This window comes from Gymnogyps californianus, chromosome 8 (assembly GCF_018139145.2).
Source record: "Gymnogyps californianus isolate 813 chromosome 8, ASM1813914v2, whole genome shotgun sequence".
Classification (NCBI taxonomy): domain Eukaryota; kingdom Metazoa; phylum Chordata; class Aves; order Accipitriformes; family Cathartidae; genus Gymnogyps; species Gymnogyps californianus.
The window spans coordinates 7,415,723-7,434,093 of NC_059478.1; the positions used below are offsets into that span (position 1 = coordinate 7,415,723).

At 42.2% G+C, this 18,371-nt stretch overlaps 1 protein-coding gene across 2 annotated transcripts in view; it reads right to left on the reverse strand.

The window, feature by feature from the left end:
• Nucleotides 1-4,379: 4,379 nt before the first annotated feature.
• KIFAP3 (kinesin associated protein 3) overlaps nt 4,380-18,371 on the reverse strand; it is a 73,367-nt gene continuing 59,375 nt past the window's right edge. For both annotated transcript variants that reach the window (XM_050901107.1, XM_050901108.1), the window contains one exon: nt 4,380-4,834. In XM_050901107.1, the coding sequence (XP_050757064.1) occupies nt 4,726-4,834 (109 nt within the window). In that variant the 3' untranslated portion in view covers nt 4,380-4,725. The remainder of the gene's footprint in view (nt 4,835-18,371) is intronic.

The following is an 18,371-nucleotide window of genomic DNA, read 5'->3' on the forward strand; positions in this document are numbered from 1 at the left end:
TTCTATGAGTCTGCACTGGGAGGTCTATAAGCTGCCATGTCAGGGTTAACAGAGGAGCAGAGTGCTAGGAGGAGTCCACTCCACTGGCAGAGGGATGCAAAATAAGTGCAAAATAAGGAGAACCGTGGACATCCCTTACCACAGTTTATTCAAGGGCCCAAGCGTGGATTTGTATGTCCTCTGTGCATGTGTGTGTGTGTTTCTGGCAGGGGAAAGGCAGAAGAGCGGAAGACCTGAACAACTGCAGGTAAAGACAAAAAATTCTTAATAAGCAACAACTGATTTCTACTCACAGCACTTGGCTCCAGCTTCAGGCTGTGGTGTAATTCATGTGGCTCTCAGGGAAAAAAAGCAAACTTTGGCTGCTCTGCATCATTTATGGTGTATTTACTTTGCTGGACTGCCTCTGTGGAGAAGCACTCCTTCCCTTTAACTGCTTTTCCCGAGCAAGTCCATTGTTTCGTACAAACTGAAGAGGTACTGAGGCGCGCGCCCCGCTCAGGGCCCTGTTGTGCCAGGTGCCGGGCAAACACACAAGCTGGGCTTCTGTCCTTCAGACTTTGCAGGTGGCCTTTCCTAAGAACAGCCAACGTAGGCTCCTCCAGAGAGTAACTGGGGACCTAATGAGGTAGGTGTGAACCCCCTTCCTTCTCTTTCAAGGGCAGAAGGAGTAGACAGGGAACTAGCAGGATTAGAGAGCTCTCAGCAAGTGCCTCATGAGGTTTGTAACTGGTTATTTAAGTCGGTTGGGCAAGGAAAGATTGGCACAGGGGAGAGACAGACAGCTAGGAACTGTGGGAGAGGATGGAGCAAAAAGCACATCTATGGAATAGAGCCTGTGAGGTCTAAAAGGACAGCTGGGGAGCATCGTCCAGCAGGCTCTGGTGCAGTCGCTACCTGCCCTGAATGTTCCCCAGCTCTTCCTCTTCCAGGCCACAGGGCCTTTGGAAAAGGCAGAGGGAAGAAACAGGGCTGGGGTGGTGCTCCCAGCACCAACCTGAACTGCAGCCGATGGCTTTTCCAACGATGGCCTCCTGCCGCATAGGCATGTTAGTTACAACTACGTTACAGCAGCTTTTCGCTGCTAAGGCTATTTCTCAAGTGCTTAATTTCTTAATAAACAGAAACGGGCTTCTCTTTTTAGGGGGCAGGGACCCCAACATACCAACTCCAGAAGAGTCCATGTTCTCATTCAAGTGGGTTTCTAGACTGAGTGGTTGCAAACGGCACCTTCTGCCTGCGAACTACGTGCAATGCAGCGCTGCCTTCCACCGCCCGCGCAGGCGGGCAGCTCCAGTACCTCTCTGGTTGCCTCAGAGCTCTTTCCTCAACCTCATAAAGAAAAAAATGAGCAGATCCCAACAACTGTAAGGGCTGACAGCTGCAACATAAGTTGCACCAGTAAGTCAGCCTCACTGTCTTTTATTTTTCTTGAGGATGGTCATGGAAGGAATGAAGGCTGTAGCTATTCTCAGCCTTCTCCCGTGAAGAGGGGACAGCTGAGCTTACCAGTGGTGTATTACAGGAATTCCATTAAAGAACCTGCCAGAGAGGCTTGAAATCTCTTGTAGCTAAACAGAGTTTGTCCTGCTTATTCCAAAAGAAGATACATCTTGTTCCTGTTTCATTTAATCCACAGTGGATTAAATTAAACAGAATCATTGCAGTCTTATTTCAGAGTGAAATGCACATGTTAAACTGTTACCAGACAGCACCACCACCTCCCACCCCGCCCCCGATATTTAAAAGACTTTGAATCGGGTCCTTCATAAGCTCTCTAGGCCGAGGACATTCGTTTACTTTTGCTTTTCCCCCACCCTCTGTTGCCCTAGTAAGCTCCTATGTACTAGTGTGGTACAAATAATAATTTAAAACAAGATCTTAGACTGCTGCATTAAGTAGATTGCTCACTGAAATTGTACTGTACGTCTGCAGAAGGCCTGAATAATAGCTAACAGACGAATGAACTTCTCAGCCTATGCTTATTTCATTGTGCTATTAACTTTACAGCCTAATTATATCTAAAACACTTGCCTAACCAAACTCATTAATTAATTAGCAGCAAACTAGGAAAGAGGATACTCCTGGGACGGTTAGGGATTGCTGCTGTAGGGAAAGAAAAGAGGAGCTATACAAAGTCAGGGAGAGAAACCAGGAAAAGGAGGAAAGGACAAAAGTTGTACAAGTTGCTAAAAGAAAGCAGATCCCTCCTCGCCCCATTTTATGCAGGATACAGTACTCGGGGACTGAATCCATAAATACAGATAATTAAAAAGTTACCCTACAGGTCAGACTCTCCAGTCTCCCTCTGACACCCACAGGAAATGTGATATAGATTGAAAAGTCTATGCGCTCATATCTTTTTTCCCCTTTCTGGCTCAGGAACTGTAATTAAAGGGAAAATCAGCCTCTCTCCTGCCTTAGAGAGTATAGTGGCACAGCTGGTTTTCATCTTGGCTAGCAGGCTCTGTCCTCAGGCTACTAAGTGCTGAGTAATTTTTACCAAGCTCTGCTTGCAGATAGATGATGTTCTTCTCTTAGCTGCTGCCAGGCAAAGCTACAAATACTTGATCTTTTATTCTTTTCTCATAAACTCCTAACATTGAATACTAAAAATGCAGCCAGAGATTTTTCCACTGCCATTTATTCTCAGCATGGTCACAACTGTATTACAATTACAGACACCCACCCGTTTGCTGAAGCTCAACTGTAGTTCCTCGTTAACCTGAAGCTTCCAATTAAAGGCTCCTTCAGTTTCATTGATAGTTTGCGTATACTCCAAGGACCCACTTCATTTTTTGTTTTTTTTTTTTTTTTTCCCCAAAACACACTCCATGAGAAAGGCAACTGCTTTAAATAACTTCACACTAATTTTCTGGAAAAGCCTGAGGAGCGAGTGCCAGTCTCAAAAGAAAAGCCTGTGTCTGAATATGTAGTTTGGGTAATTTCTCTCACAGCTGTAACTATAAAAATATCTGAAAGCTTTTGACTAATGTGGCACAACTGCTGGGCAGATAAAGTGTGGGCTCAGACCAATGGAAAGAATCTAGAAAGGTATGACACTGGAAACCCATTAGTTTAATTCAAGTTTTCTGCAGTATTTCTAGTAAGACCTTACATTTTCTAAGAAACTGCGTAAGAATTAGTTTAAAATTGTACAGAAAATGATTTTAAAAAATACTAGTTAATCTTGGCAATGCTGTTCTTCCACCTACCTCCCGTAAGTGAAGCCATGAACACGAAGCCAGCACAGGGAGGAGGCTGAAAACTGGTTAAGAAATACCATGGCTAATTTTAGAATCGTTTCCAGTCATGCAGTATGAAACATCGTGAGTAACAGTGCATATAAAAGTACCTGCGCACTTTTAAGGATAAAGCAAGGTTTCAAAACAGTCTTGATTTCAAAGATATTTTTAAAGTATAAGACTAATAAGACTGCCAACTTCCTAAACAACCCTATGCCTTCAAAGATCATCCTGCTAGCACATACACCAGTCTGACGGGATTACGGGCTACTGTTTTAGTAGCATCAGCCCCCGACGCAAGTCTATTTTCTGTTTAAGCCAGAAATGAGGGAGAAAAGAGGAGAGGAATAATTCTGCAAATCAATAGCCATTTAAAAAAAAAAAAAATGATGAGGTGGAGGTAGCTTTTCTTTTAAAAAGTGAAAATTTGAGCTGCTGTCTTGATGGCTGCAGCAGAGAGGGCATTTCCGTACGCTTTCTTCTGTCTGTTATGGGTGGGGGTACACAACTTAAGAACAGCTTTAGCCTAAACTCTGTTTGCACGTAGCATGTTTCAAAACATGGCTTAATGCAATCACCGCATTGCAAGTTCAGCGTGAAGGTGTCTCGGCCTGTCTCTGCTGCTCAGTCAATGATCTGTGCTTAGATCCAACTTAAAGCCTGTGAACAAGCAGGACAGGATGCATTTGTATTTTAGGATGGAGAAGCTGGGGGAAAGGCTCTGCATCTGGATTCTGAACCAAGTTACGGTGTTTTTTTCTCTTGCTAGTCCTCAGGATGTGGCTGTCTTCTCTTAGCCCACAGAACTCTATTTAAACACTATGGTAAAAGTATTCTGTTGTAGCGTAGTTTCTAATTTTAAGTGTTTTGAAGCATTTAAACTAGATTGTAAATGTTTGAAGCTCCAGGGAAGTGAATCTGTGCCATCTTTCCATTATTAAAGTCTTCAGACCCAGGACTGGACTTTGGTAACTATGTGTCAGGGCAGCACCAGGAGATGCTGGGGCTTAACAGTGTTCCTGTTACTTAAGTGTTAAGAGGGAAACAGTCCATGTTAAACACACTTCACATGAAGCATTCTTCTTAAATGCCTTGTAAAACAAACGAAATATTGGTTAGAAACACATTCACCACTGCTGACCACACAGGTTTTCATATTTAATAGAAATTAAATTAGTAGCTTAATATACATAAGGTGACACTTTCCAGTCCAGTAGTTTTCCAATTCTTGCTTTCAAGTCACAGAGCAAATATTGTACAAAAAGGAGAACAAAGAGCAACCAAAGAGTAAACACTGTCACTAAAACACTGGACTCAGAAAGGCTAGGTTTATCTGGAGCTACACACGCCAAAGGATATGTAATGATGGACCCATCGTGGTACAATCATGCATTACCAAGGGATAGATCTACTGCCGGCCATGCACACAGTGGTTCCTCCAGGGCAGGTGGCAGCATCCTGGACTGCAGAGCAGGCTGTTTTATCGTGCTCCGTAGCTGTAGTAGTACGGTTCATCCGGGCGGTATCCATACGCAGTCGCGGGGCGGCCAGGAACCCCTGGTGATTGACCAAATCCATCAACTCCGACGCTACAAAAAAAGAGGAGAGAGAAACTGTAGGTTTTGTATGGTAGGGAAGGCGCACTAGTGCTGGTGTCTCCAACTTTTCCTGCCACAGAGATAATTTTGTGAGGCCACTTTGCAAGCCATCTTCCCCTTCTAGCCAGCACTGCTCTGTCTCCTCTTCCCTTGGTGGGAAAAGAAATGCTGCGCAGAAATCAACACAACTCCTATCGAGGAAAGGCTTTCAGGTCAAATAGAAATCCCAGAAGAGACAGAAGTCTTCTCTTCTATCCTTTTATGGATTTACTGGCAAAGCACTTTACTTCTGTGACTCAGTTTCTCTCTCTGTACGTTAAAGTTAACAGGTCTTTCAGGAAAGGCTTCAAGCATGCTTCTTGCAAAGCCCACTGGTAACCCTGCCCTACACAGCGCATCTGAATAATCTAATTGCCTTCCTTCAGTACATTTCTGAAGCCCCTGGGAAAATACCAGCTAGAAATGAGAAACTGAGAATATCTGGCACAGCAGCATAGTTCAGCAGAGGACAGTGTTTCTGGTGGGATACAAGATTGACAGCCAAATGGCAGAAAGAATTCATCATATACTGAAAGGCTATGTACTAACGAGACAGAATAATTCATTTTTCATCTAGAACAGCATCTTTTACACCTAAAAAGTCCCACAGCAATGAATTAGATACTAAAGCACAAGAACTGCGTAGGGAAAAGTGGCACATATTTCACGCTCAACAGTAACTCTCATGCAGGAGGTAGAGGAAAAACGAGCATTGCCTAAGATACTGGATTACCGCCTATTCATAGTTAGGTCACTTCTTAACTTCCACTTCAGTAGAAGGACAAATGGAAAAGGATTCTGATTTATTGTCTGACTAAAGATGCATTGAAAGGAGTTGAACTTCCCCTCTGAAGACTGTCAAAACACAAAGAACCAAAGTGCTTTTGGAGTGGGGAAAAGCTGAACCTCATTACTGCCAATTATACATATGGAACACGGGTTATGCAACAGCCAAGGCTGGGAAAGAATGACCCATCCAGAAGATGTACAATGGGTGGGCCCCAGGCCCTGGCTCAGCAAAAAGCTGGCACTGCTGAATCGGTTGGACTGAAAGGGCTCAGCTGAAGCGGTGGGGGACCATGTCCATCGCTCTGTCCTTGCAAAGACACTGTCCTCAGATTGTGCCTCTGTGAGGTCCTAGAAGAGGATCCTTGGTGCCCGGTTTCTCAGGAAACTAGTTCACTCATGGGATATTCTGATAATCAGGTGAGGGTGGAAGGTCTGAGGCCGAGATTTGTCCTCTGAGAGGGAGGGGACACAGTCAACAAGCCAAACTGCAGAGAAAATCATTCTGTTTCACCTGAATGTATCTTGAGAAATGCAGCACCCCGAAAGCGCTTTGCTATTTCCCTATCTGCGTGTCTGTATTTGAATTGGCAATGTCCCTGTCTCATAACTCGTACACAGAGCCATCAGTCTCACCTTAAAGGCTGATCAGTCCCTTCAGCATGGCAAAGAGAAGCAGAGTAGCCGTGGTGTACCCCGTAGTGGTGCAAAGCTATGTGAACACATGCCTCTGGCTCCACACCTGCCTCTGGCCACCCATTCCTTCCTGTATCCACTCCAAAGTCCCATTACTCTTTTCCAAGCCCATTAGGAAATGAGCTGATGACCTCTGAGGCACCTTCTCCAGGTCCCTCCTTTGTACCTGGCAAACAACAGCTTTCTCATTAGCAGGCTTGAAGCTTTAAAAGACTCCCGAAATAAGGGATTAAGAGAAATCCTGTCACTTTGTCTGTATCTAACTCATCTCCAGAAACACCAAACCCTGCACTCACCTCAGTCAGAGGATGGTCCCTGCTTCTACCACTGTTACTGATTTGCAGTGTGCAAAGGGATTAGACAGACAGACCTCACGTGGGCTGCTGTTAGGTATAGCTTTCTGAATACAGGCCACAAAGCTCTTCTGAAGAGGCCAGCAAGGACCTAGCATGAAGCTGACCAACTTGTTTGGTGGTTCAGAAAACAAACAAGTTGAATAACTACTGTAAAACAATGCCGACTCTTTAAAAGAGCTCTTTCGGTACTGTTAGTTCTAGGAGTTAATAACATACTAAAAGAAGGCAGAGTGGGATTTGAAAGCACGGAGTCCACTTTTGTTGTGCTACTACAAGTTCCCAGTTGCCAGTGATACCACACATCTGTAACACTGCAGAGAATCAGGACCCTTTAAGGCTACCTTTAAACTCAGGCATTCCATTGTTTTCTTCCAAAGATCCTTAAAGCATCTACAGTTGATTTATAACAAAAAGATATTTTAACAGAAAACGCTTTTCTGGGCTTATCTTTCAATGTTTTTTTCTGTTATTAACAACATTAGTTGTGGATAAGTTGGTTTTTTTACTAGTATGGTAGAATAGGGGCTAATAGAATTTCTGCTAACTACTGAAAACTTCATTCCGGAAAGATGTTGTAGGTGAGCGAGTAGGCTGCAGGTGCTGTCGGCTGCGAGTCCTGTACGCAGGGAGGCTGCTGACTGCAAGTCAAGCTAGTAGGGCCCATGCCTTGGCTTACAGGGGAGACAACAGTAACCATCCTCAGGTTTACTGGGGCAGAGAAGGACACAACAAATACAGCAGCCTGAGAGACCTGTCCTGAAGCAGAACTTTCTTCTTAAATGTAAATGTGGCTTCTCTGGATGCTGCAGAGTTTCAAGAACTGCTTTTGGTCACTCCTAACTCTGTTCACTCTGTTATATACTACCAAACTAAAGTAACTGGGTTTTTGGGGAGTGAGGTGTAATAACGACACTGAGCCACGAGGTGGCAATGGGTCTCTATCACTGCGGGCAGAGCTGTCCCAGCTACTTCCAGTTCAGTAATTCTTATTCAAAGAACTTTTAAACGTATTTAAATTGATAACGAGAGCAGGGAAAATATGGTTTCAATCACATTCTCAGCAAATCATTTTAATATATTTTTTTATAAATGTGTAAGTAATTAGGTAAAGATCCCTAGAGTTTAAACTTTGAGGAGTATCAGTTCTTTCCAAATGGTTCAGACATATGTTAGTGTCCTGAAGAAAACTGGAAGAGATGGATCAGCTGATAACTGCTTTGGACAGTTAAAAAAAATAAAAAGAAAGGAACAGAAAATCACATTAAAACACCTTGATCAAATCACCACTTTCTCCTATCTAAATATTTCTCTTAAGTAAATGAAGGCTTGTCCATGCTTCAAAAAAAAGTTGGCTTCATTTTCACATGTTAGCGCTCTTGAAACATACCAGCTTTGCCTATCTGGTTGTTTGCACTGGCAGCCCGCAGCAAGAAGCTTGTCCTCGTAGTTGAAGGAAAGGCTATTGAACCCGGGAGGTAACTGAGGGTAGGGCAACAAAGCAGCAAACATGCATCTGTAGACAGAAGTCTGGCTTACTCATGAAGCTGGCAGGCCAAAGGCAATGACTCTGCAAGCATAACCTACGGGGGTGGAGACAGGGGTTTACAAACCAAGTCCTGATGAATCCTTGCCACTTCTGCCAAGAACAGCAGAATGGTAGAGCCAGGAAAGATGGTAGCTTTTCGGCCGTAAACACTTGTTGGGTAACGATTGGCCCGAGATCATGATTTGTGCCATGTGTTCTTAGATTTATACCAGCAATCATCTTCAAAACTCGCTCCTAGGAAAAACGTGTTGTTGGCCTTATTTATAGAGCATCTACAGGGAAACTCAGCGCTCAGCAGAGCAAGCATCAGCCTGTCTTCCCAAAAAGTTAGGGACACATAATTATGCCATCGAGGCAACAATACTCATCCCCAAATTGGTATTTTTTCCTCCTGTTAGTCAGCCCTGCTCAACTAGGTACCTCGCAGAAGCACATGCAATCCCTGGAGTCGTATAACGGATACGGATCACACAACACCACAACGAACTCCTCAGATAAATGACTTATGCCATTGCCTTAATCTGCAAGTTATTTAAGGCAGTTTTGTCTCACAAAATTGCATGCGTGCACACAGAGAGACTGGTGCTTGCTAATCATGCTGCCAAAGCACAACTGTTTTCTTGTGCAAAGTTTACCACCATGCCTGGAGCTGATGGAGTTAAACAGTGAACAGCACAGCTAATTAGTATGTACTGCTAACCTCAGTTGCTGGTTCATTTTGAGACCCTTTAAAATATGAACTGTGTATTTTACCCCTATGCACTCTCTTAATGATTTGTTTTTTTTAGACTGAAATCACTTCCAGCCATCAGTTATACTCGAGGTCTCTACACATGCACTTCTCCAAGCACAAATATTTCTTTTTCCTATTGGTCTGCCAGCCCCTGTCAGAGCAAATTTCACTTTAAACTAAATGCTATGATACTTAAAACCTCTTGGATTACTCAGGCTGCTAGTGTGATCTATGACCTTCCCCAAATGACAGCTGAACTTTCCAATTTGCTTGTACTGCTGGGGAACTGAAGAACACATGCCGAAGAGGAAAATGTTCCTGATGTGCATGAGTGAGGAGAGATTTCTTAACAGCTCTGCTTATTGATACTTACTTTGATTCATAACATCCAAATTAATATGCCCATCTAGGATCCTAGGTGCCCTGACATAATTTAAGATGTAAAGACCAACCGTGTCCCCCCTCGCAGCAGGAAATGCCAGCCAGCATCCCACTGTGTCCACAAAATACTTACTTTCCTTAACTCCCTCCTGCGCCCAGAGCCTCAGAGACTAGATAGGCTTTGTGGTACGTCTGGAAGACTCGGCGGGCTCAGACAGGGAGCACTCTGCCAGCAACCCTCTGCTGGGGTTCCCGTTCAGGTATCTTTGCTGCTCGTGAGTGCCCGGTACAGGAAGGGAGGCTCTTGAGCTTAGTCTGACCTAGGGTAATTAGCACCTGGGTGCAGACTGACCACAGAGCCAGGCTGCTTTCTGTAAGTTTTCCTGATGCAATAGACACCTGAGCCTGTCCACACTAGCGTTTGCAGTGTTACTAGTGCTGGTGCTGACAAGTTGCTCTAAAATGGGTACTAATTCCTCTGGCATCAGCAGGGCCTCAGAAGGGCAAGTCAAGGGTCACTGGGGAAATTCTTGGTCAAAACTAACCCCTTGAAGTCCAACTGGAAATTTCCTGGTAGGATGCATGGATCTTGGAGCGATCCCAGCAAAAAAACACTGCTTGCGAAACAGGCCTGCCCACTCACAAGAGAGGCACGAAGGAGTATGGCAGGAATCATACCAGACCGTACTGTAAAATACTGACTGCCTGTGCAGGCGAAGGTGGCCCAGGAAAAGTCTTCACCTTAGAGGGTGAAGTATCAGTTTAGGAGCTTACACTTCAGGGCCAAGATTTCATCCTTTTCTGCCTATCAGTTTCATGGTTGGTAACCCAAAATTAAAGCACCCTGAAATCACTGCCCACTGAAAATGAAATCCAAGCTAAACACATACAGTGCTTCCACCAGAGCCACGGTTTCAGCTACATTTCTTTTCATCTTAAACCTGTTCTACAACCCTGTCAATCCTCCCTCCTTACTCTGCATCAACAAGGCTTATACCAGCCTCATGTCTGAGAGGCTCTCAGCTACTCACTGGGGATACAAGTTTCATAATTTTATTAAAAATAAAATCTATTTTATTAAAAAAAAAAATCTATAGATTTATAATTCACTAGGTCCTCTGACCTTGGTAAGACCAAGCAAACACTACTTACAGCTCTCAACTCATCAGCAACCCTACCAAATCCTAATGAAGGAATCACACCCAAAGTTCTCCACATGCTCAAGTGAGCTGCTGAGAGGGTTTATCTGCAGGCATAAATATGCAGCCCCCGTTTACACACGTGGCACCTCTTCTTGCTGCCATTGATCACACCTGCAGCTTTGCCAGACTCCTGAGTATTAGAGAATAGGGTTTGAACCAGAAGGTTTCTGAGCATCCTTCAGAAGCCTGACATCAGTACAGTTCATGGCAACCCCTCTGTTTCCTCTGTACCTTCTTTTATACACCTTATGTTATTGTTTCTAAAAAACACTGTCTTCACTCTCAAAACATCCCCCACCTCACCCCAGGCAGGCATTCAGAATTTCATGCAGTGCATCCTTGAAGTCCTATTGTTTCCCTTCTGTGAGTCTACTCGTGTGTTACAGCACCGTTGATAACATACAGTACAGTTACCATCCTATATTGCCTTATAAACTCTTATGCCATAAACCCCTGTAATCTATAATGCTGTATCAAGTTCCTGTGTGTAACAGACAAAACAAGTTATGTTCAGATGAATACTGAAGGCTGTATTTTTCCCTCAGGAGGTACCTAAGCCATAGAAGTGGCACACCAGTCTCTAATCTCGAGACAAGCACAGCATTATAACCTGTACAACTGAGATGCAGTTTATTGTTTATAATACTTGCCAACAAGAGACACAGGAGTTTGCCAGCAGCAAAGTCTGTACTTTTTTTTCTCTCCTCTTAGTGTTTTTTTTTGTTTTGTTTTTTTAAAGTGTTGATGAAAGGTGCTAGACTGCAGATCCGAGACAACGACTGCAGTGCAGGGCAGTATAATCACGTATGGGATGCGGCAGAGGCTGCAGTCCTGCTAGCACAATTAGGACACTGGTTAGCGAATGCTGCAGCTCCCTCCCTCCCTCCGCAGGTTTCCTCTGCACAGAGACCAGGGTATGGGAAGGCAGGGGGAGCTGGGGGCATCCAGGCCTTGACCCATTGTACAGTGAGGATTCAGGCACGGTGTGTATCCAAGCACAGGAGGTGGGAAATGTTTTTTAATTCCCTAGAACACACACAGACCTCCAGCTTCTAAAATTATCTTCAGGTAGGAAATATTTAGCTAATCCTTTGCAGGTACCAGCTAACCACCACACTTTAACCAGGACTCAAAGCCTGTGAAACCCATGGACTCTTTGGCCTTTCTGCTGATACTCACTGTCAGCTAAACACTGGATGGGATACCATCTTTGTAACACCAGTCATGAAAGAGCGGAGGGCATCAGAAAGTGGCATAAGGCTGGTTGCTTTTTCCCTTGCTTAGAGTCTAGCGATTGAGAAGATCCTACTTCTACGTGCCAGCTACCTCTGGTTTTGCTTCACTGACCATAAATCTTCTGTGCTTCAGAGTAAGAGCACAAACCATGCGTTACGGAGAAACAGCATACAACTGAGAAGCCTTAGAAAAAACAATGTTTCTTTATATAATGTCCTGTAACTGTAGATTCTCCCACTACTGGTAATGACGTTAAACTATAAACCACAAGTCTCTTAAATTCTGCCTCTCGTGGCCCCAACTTTTTCTCCCTTATCTGTGAAGCTTTTTTCCCATGCTTTCTATCCCTCAAGCTCAAATGGGAGGGGAGTTTTGTGGCAGGGACTGTGACCGTGCACACTGCATCAAATACCAAGTCCATCTCTACATTAGCACTGAATATTAATGTTCCTTAAATAGTAATACTGTATCTGCTCAAAAGATAGAAAATGTCAGAATGAACCTGTGCAATAATACTTTAGCTCCCTTGTGCATCATGATACAGCTTTTATGGATATGATCATGTCTCTCCTTCCATGTGATCCAGCTTTCTTCAGTGCACTTAATGACTTAAAGTTTCCAGTTGCTTCTGGACTTGGTGCCCAGTTGTATCTCAGCACAATACTGCTGTTTCTGCCATTTAATTATAAACAAATGCAAATCTGACAATTGTGGAGAAATGAGCACTGCGTCTTCTGTGTCAGACTCCAGCTATGCACCAAGCAATAAGCACGCCAAAACTCACTGGTGGGGAGGCAGCATTTAAAAAAAAAAAAATTCCCAACTGAATAGTAAGAAAGCACTGAACTAAAACCAAATGACCTTGCTTAGCCAAATTCAGTAAGAGCCTTGCTTGAAAGCTGTAGAGCTTGCCATCCCAGCTCTATGAAAGCAGCCTGGGACTTGGGCTCAGTTTCTTGCTCTGTCAGTTACCTGCTGTGTGATCCCGGTCAAGCTGCTCATTTTCTCCATGACCTCAGTTTCCCATTGGAGTATTGAAAGAAAAAACACCCCAGGCATTAAAGACAGCAAGTGACAAACTACAGTCATAAGAAGATTCAAATTAGACTGACATAGACAGAAAAGACTTTTGCTTATTCTGTAACACCCCTCAAAGAGGGGAGAAAAAAAGAAAAAAAAAAAGAGTATTTCTGATCTGCTAGAAAAGCAACCAATCCAGAATACAGCCAGGGGGCAAAACAGCAGCTCAAGAACTCAAGTTGTTTCATATAGCCATCTTATTTCTTTGAAGGACATTGGGATAACTTCACTAGCATTCCCTCACCCAGGCTGACAGCTCTGCCATGCGGACGGGGAGCTTCTCAGCTATTCTGCACAGGATTTGTTAAAAGGTCAAGTGCACAGTCAGAGCTGGAATGCAAACCAATAGTTCTGACTTTCCATTATAAGCCTGACAGAAACATCTCCCGGGCTGTTGGCTCAACAACTGGCCAAACCCACTGATTAGATACATCCATTTCTTAAAAATTAATTAAGAACTAAAATAAATATAAAAGCCCTGAGGATCAGGCAATAAAAAGCAAGATGTCCTTTCCTCCCCCTCTCTCCTCGCACAGTCCAAAGTATTTCCGTCAACTCCATAACTTGAAAAGTACATTGCCTTAATCTTTAACTAGTAATATGTCTGGCTTGGGAAGGTTTCAAGCATCTCTCTTACTGAGCTCCAGCAATGTCAGTGTTATGTTGGGTACAGAAGCTTCAGCCAACAGCCTGAGCAGAATAAGATCCTGAAGTGGCAACTTCATAGAGGTTACTGGTGTCACTGACTAGATCAGCTCAGGATCTGGTCCACGGCTTCCACAGGCTTCTGACTAGCCTTCCCATTTCCAGACGGGAAGTGTTTCTTGCTTCCTGTGCTAGATTACAGAGCAGGGTCACTGTGAAAATGTGCTCTGAGATAAGCAGTTGAAGCAGAAATGCAAATTTTCAGTGCCCTGCATTGAAGGGCTCTTAGCTGGAGAATTATTCCTTTAAATATTTATACAAGCTCCTCAAGTCCAAGCACTGCCACTCAGCTCTGCTTCAATACAAATGGGGAAAAAAGTTCCCTCTTGTGCACAAACACCCAGAAAAGCCGTGCCAACAGGTTACTAGCCGATAGTCGTGCTGTCTCCAGGGCTCAGCACTAAGAACCAGGCAACTCAATGCGGATGGATGATAATCCAGATGCTGGAGGGAAGGAGGGTCAAAAAAAAAAAAATCTGTTCTGCTTTGACTTACAGCTGCAGCCAATAAAAGCTTTCAAAGTCTTTTCTGAAAGTTAACATTACTAGGGGATTTGCAGTGTTCACTAGAGCGCACACAGCAAATGCAGTTGGAGCATTATTACTGATGAATAAACTTTAAATATTTTTTACCACCATAGATGATTGTCCAGATTTCAACCACTTTTATATCTCAACACAGGGCCCTAGTGAAATCTTGTCAAAATCTATCCCAAATCAGTGATGATTTTAGTGGAAACCAAGAAGGAAGTAAATCTCAATGTCTCTTGCTGCTTTCTTTCTTAGGGCTAACATTAGATATGTTAGGGAACAAGCCAGATACAAATACAGATGTGGAACATTTTCTTGGAGATCTATACCTCGGAGTAGCATTATTATGCAAAAGTTTCAACTTTAATTAAATGAATGAAAAATAAAATGTTTCCAGGCCAAAGGTTGGGCAGGGAGTCTTGGAAAAAATAAAACTTACAAAGCTCAAAACCCAGAAGGCAAATAAACTCTCTAAACTTATTATTTTTTTAAATCTCATGGTTAAAAAAAAAAAATCTTCTAGTTTTCCGGAGGGAAGGGAAAAGGGTGTTTCAGTCATCATACTTGAATGGCTGAAGCTGATAAACACAGATTCGGAGAGTCAAATTTTAGAATCAAAACAATTTTAACTATTTGGCAAAGAAATTAATTTGATATGTTACATTGATTTTTATACTAGAGACTTGTTCATAGCACATGTTCAGTTCAGATAATAACCATGAGAAATATCCCACTGATATACAGGACTTTTTAAAACTACTCATTGTAGGTTTAATTTTGAATCCTGTGAGCATGCTTATACATAGCATACAAAACACCCTTCACTTTATTACAGTTTTAAATCTTTCTTCCAGGTCTGGCCTTGCAACCACTTGTCTTGATAAAATAGGTCACTTGAAAAAGGAAAGCTCAATAAAATGAATTACAAAACCAACAAGATTAAACTGATTGTGCTGTTTTTGTACAGTGCAGCTGAATTCTGCAAATATGCTGCTGGCTGTGGTTTGGCATTTAACAGCATGCGATCAGTGAGAAGGAGGAAATTTTATTCTCATTAACTGTTGCAGATTTACTGCAGTGAAAAAGGGCTATGTAACCTGAGAAGTGACAGAATGGAAAGATCAAAGCAGCAGTCTGGAAACTAAATAAACCTTCTGGCTACTTCCTGCAAGGAAAATTCACTCTGGCAATGTAAAACAGAGTCCAGTTAAAAACTACTCTCAGTTTTATGAGCTGTCACAGCAGCTTGAGTGGTTTGGACCAGTCAAGTTTAGAACATTATATTTCCTTGTTTTTGTCTCAGATACTTCTGTAAGCAGTTTTATAGTTTCTTTTTCTTTTTTTTTTTTTTTTAAAGAGAAAAATAAAATTCTTTTCTTTTGGTTGAAATCGAGAAGGTCACAGCTAAACTCATTAAAAACAAGCAGGTCTTCATTTGCACATTCCATTCCCGTTTACTACATTTTAATATTTTACTTTGAGATTTATAAGCAATGTACATTTTCTTTAATAACTCTTCCGCATTCTGTTCACTTATTGTTTAATATAAGTGCAAATCAGTTTACAGAGCCCAGATGGCTTGTAACCAGGGAGCCAGTCTATTCCTAGTAGCACATCTGGAGGGACTAAGAGCAGCAGACAGAACGTGGGAATTAATTAATGTTACATTTCAGAAGAGAGATCCAGGGTTGGGGGATTTTTTGGTAAGACATTCCAAAGGACTTGAGCTAACTGCTACAGCATTTTGGTATTCTTTTAAAGTTCTTAATAGCCACCTAAACCATGTCGGTTAAATGAGGCCAACTGCAGGTGGAATATAGTAAAATAAAAAGCAACTACAAAAATGTAAAAGAAGTGACTGCAAGTGAAAGAGGCCCAAGTATCCTATATTCCAAAAGAGCTGAAGTGCATTAAAACTTCAATGCTAACTCCCTTCCCAAACGGCATCTGCAACTTGCTGAAAAAAATTGCACCTTTAAAATATTCCCAAGCAAGCTATTTCATCTCTTAGCATACTAGTGTAATTGTTCAGAGCAATTAAACAGCTCTTACAGTAAATGAAAGAAGTGCAACATGATCCTTCATGATTACAGACCACACACCTTGGAGAGGTGGTGTGGTCCGGTCACTGGGGCACTGCAAGAGCAGTCAGGAAAGCACTGCTCTACTCCAGGCTCTGGCACCTGACTTCGGATGAGTAACTTCTCTTCTCCTTGCCTTTGGTTCCCTGCCCGTCTTGACTATCAGCTCTTTGGGGCAAGGACTGTGTGTTGCACTGTGGACATCGCCTGCGTGTTGGGGGATACAAGGAGAGCTGCTTGGAAGCTTCTCCTGATACGGTCTAAGAACAGAATAATAATAAATAAGCACCCAAGCACATAAAAAAGTTGCTGTATATGGAATACTGGATATGAAGAATATTGTCCTCATCTGGATATTCCCAAATTACAGGCAGTGCTGGGCCCTAATCCTTTAGTGGTGCAGTATGCACAGATCTCCAAACCCTGGGAAAATCTCATTGATGAATATGGGTCATAGAGAAAAATCTTCTTCCCCTTGAATAATCAGACTCCTGGTCTTCAAAAATGCTACAATAACTGTTCACATCATAACAGCATAATCTGGCCAAATACATATTAGTGACACCTAAACTGGATTATAATATGATCAGGTTGCAGTATTTAATTTCTGTAAACGTGGCTTTGAGAAGACGGTATGAAAAAACTAATAAAGTGACAGCTAGCAGGGAATATGACCACCACCTAAAAAAAACAGGGAAAGGAAAGAGAACTCTAGTTTAGTACTGGTGCAGAAACAAATTATTATAAACTAGACACGAAGAAATTCAAGCTCGCATTCAAAAGCTCTTAGCAATGAAGCACTACTCCCACATTTAAATACTGAAGGAAAACAACTACACAGTGAATTTTGATTTAGGCCATGATCCAGGATCTGAAGAAATCAAGTGAAGTCTTTCAATAAGCTTGTCTCAGACTGTGATCAAAATCCTCCTAAAGGCAGCAGTTCCTGCTTCCTTATTACTATCTTTTAGGTGCAAGATCTTAATTCCAAGCATATGTAACACCTGAACAGGCACTCATGAACAAAAAGAAACTTACCTGCCTGTTTCACGTGAATAGTCAGTAAATGCTGTATTGTCCAAATGAGAAATGTGCTTTATCTCTGTTATGTCAAGCCATATAGAGCCATATCACAAATTTAGTGAAATCCTCCTGACCATATTCAGTTTAACTTCTTTAAAGCTAAAGACGTAGGCAGTTAGGACAACAGAATATGATAAAAAAAGATATGACTCTGCTACCACTAACATTTTTGTGGGACTAAAAAAAAAAACCCAAAAACAAACAAAAAAACCAACCCACAACCCAAAAAAACCCCTTATTTGTCTCCAGAAACTTCACTGGTTCTGGGCATCTCTTTAAGGCCTTTTCAAATTCGTTTCAGTGGGATTTACAATTTGCTAATACTGATGTGTGATAAACTAATAAAACCTGCCTACAAGGTTATAGGCCCAATTTACTAGTAAAACCTAATTTGATTCTCTTGGGAAATGCAAATTAAATAGCATCCAAATGGTAGAAGCTGAGTACCACTCTGCTGAACATATTGCAAAGGCAAAAAAGGTTTTTTTGGTTTTGTTTTTAAAATAAAGTTTAAGTATGGAAAAAAAAAAGTAATGCACAGAACTAAGAAATATCACTATGGTAAAATGTTTGAAAGTAGAATCATATTGTAATAATAATTTACACTCTATTGGCTTTTATTTCCATTAATTAAAAGATTTTATACTCATTATATATCCACCTCTAAGACAGGAAAGCATTACTGCCTCTATTCAAATGACGAGGAAAGAGATGTGGATACTTTCAATTCTACTGTAGCACAGACCTCACATGAGAACATTTTTTTTATCTAAGGTAATATTTCCAAGAACCATGAAACAAAGTTTCTTCTGCCACTGATGGCTGTAAAGGGTTGCCTGAGGCAGCTCACTTTTACTGTCTACTAACGTATTAGTTTTTCACCTTCAGAGATAGCCTGCAAGATGGCACTTAGCTGCTGAAAGGCTGGGAATGGAATGTTCAAACTTCTAAATAAACTGTGCACATTACTGAAAATACAACATGGATGAGAAATACTCCATAGCAGGGTCACCAACTCCTTCAGTCCTTTCCTTAGGAAGAACGTTCTTTGTATCAGCAATATATCCTGTAGGG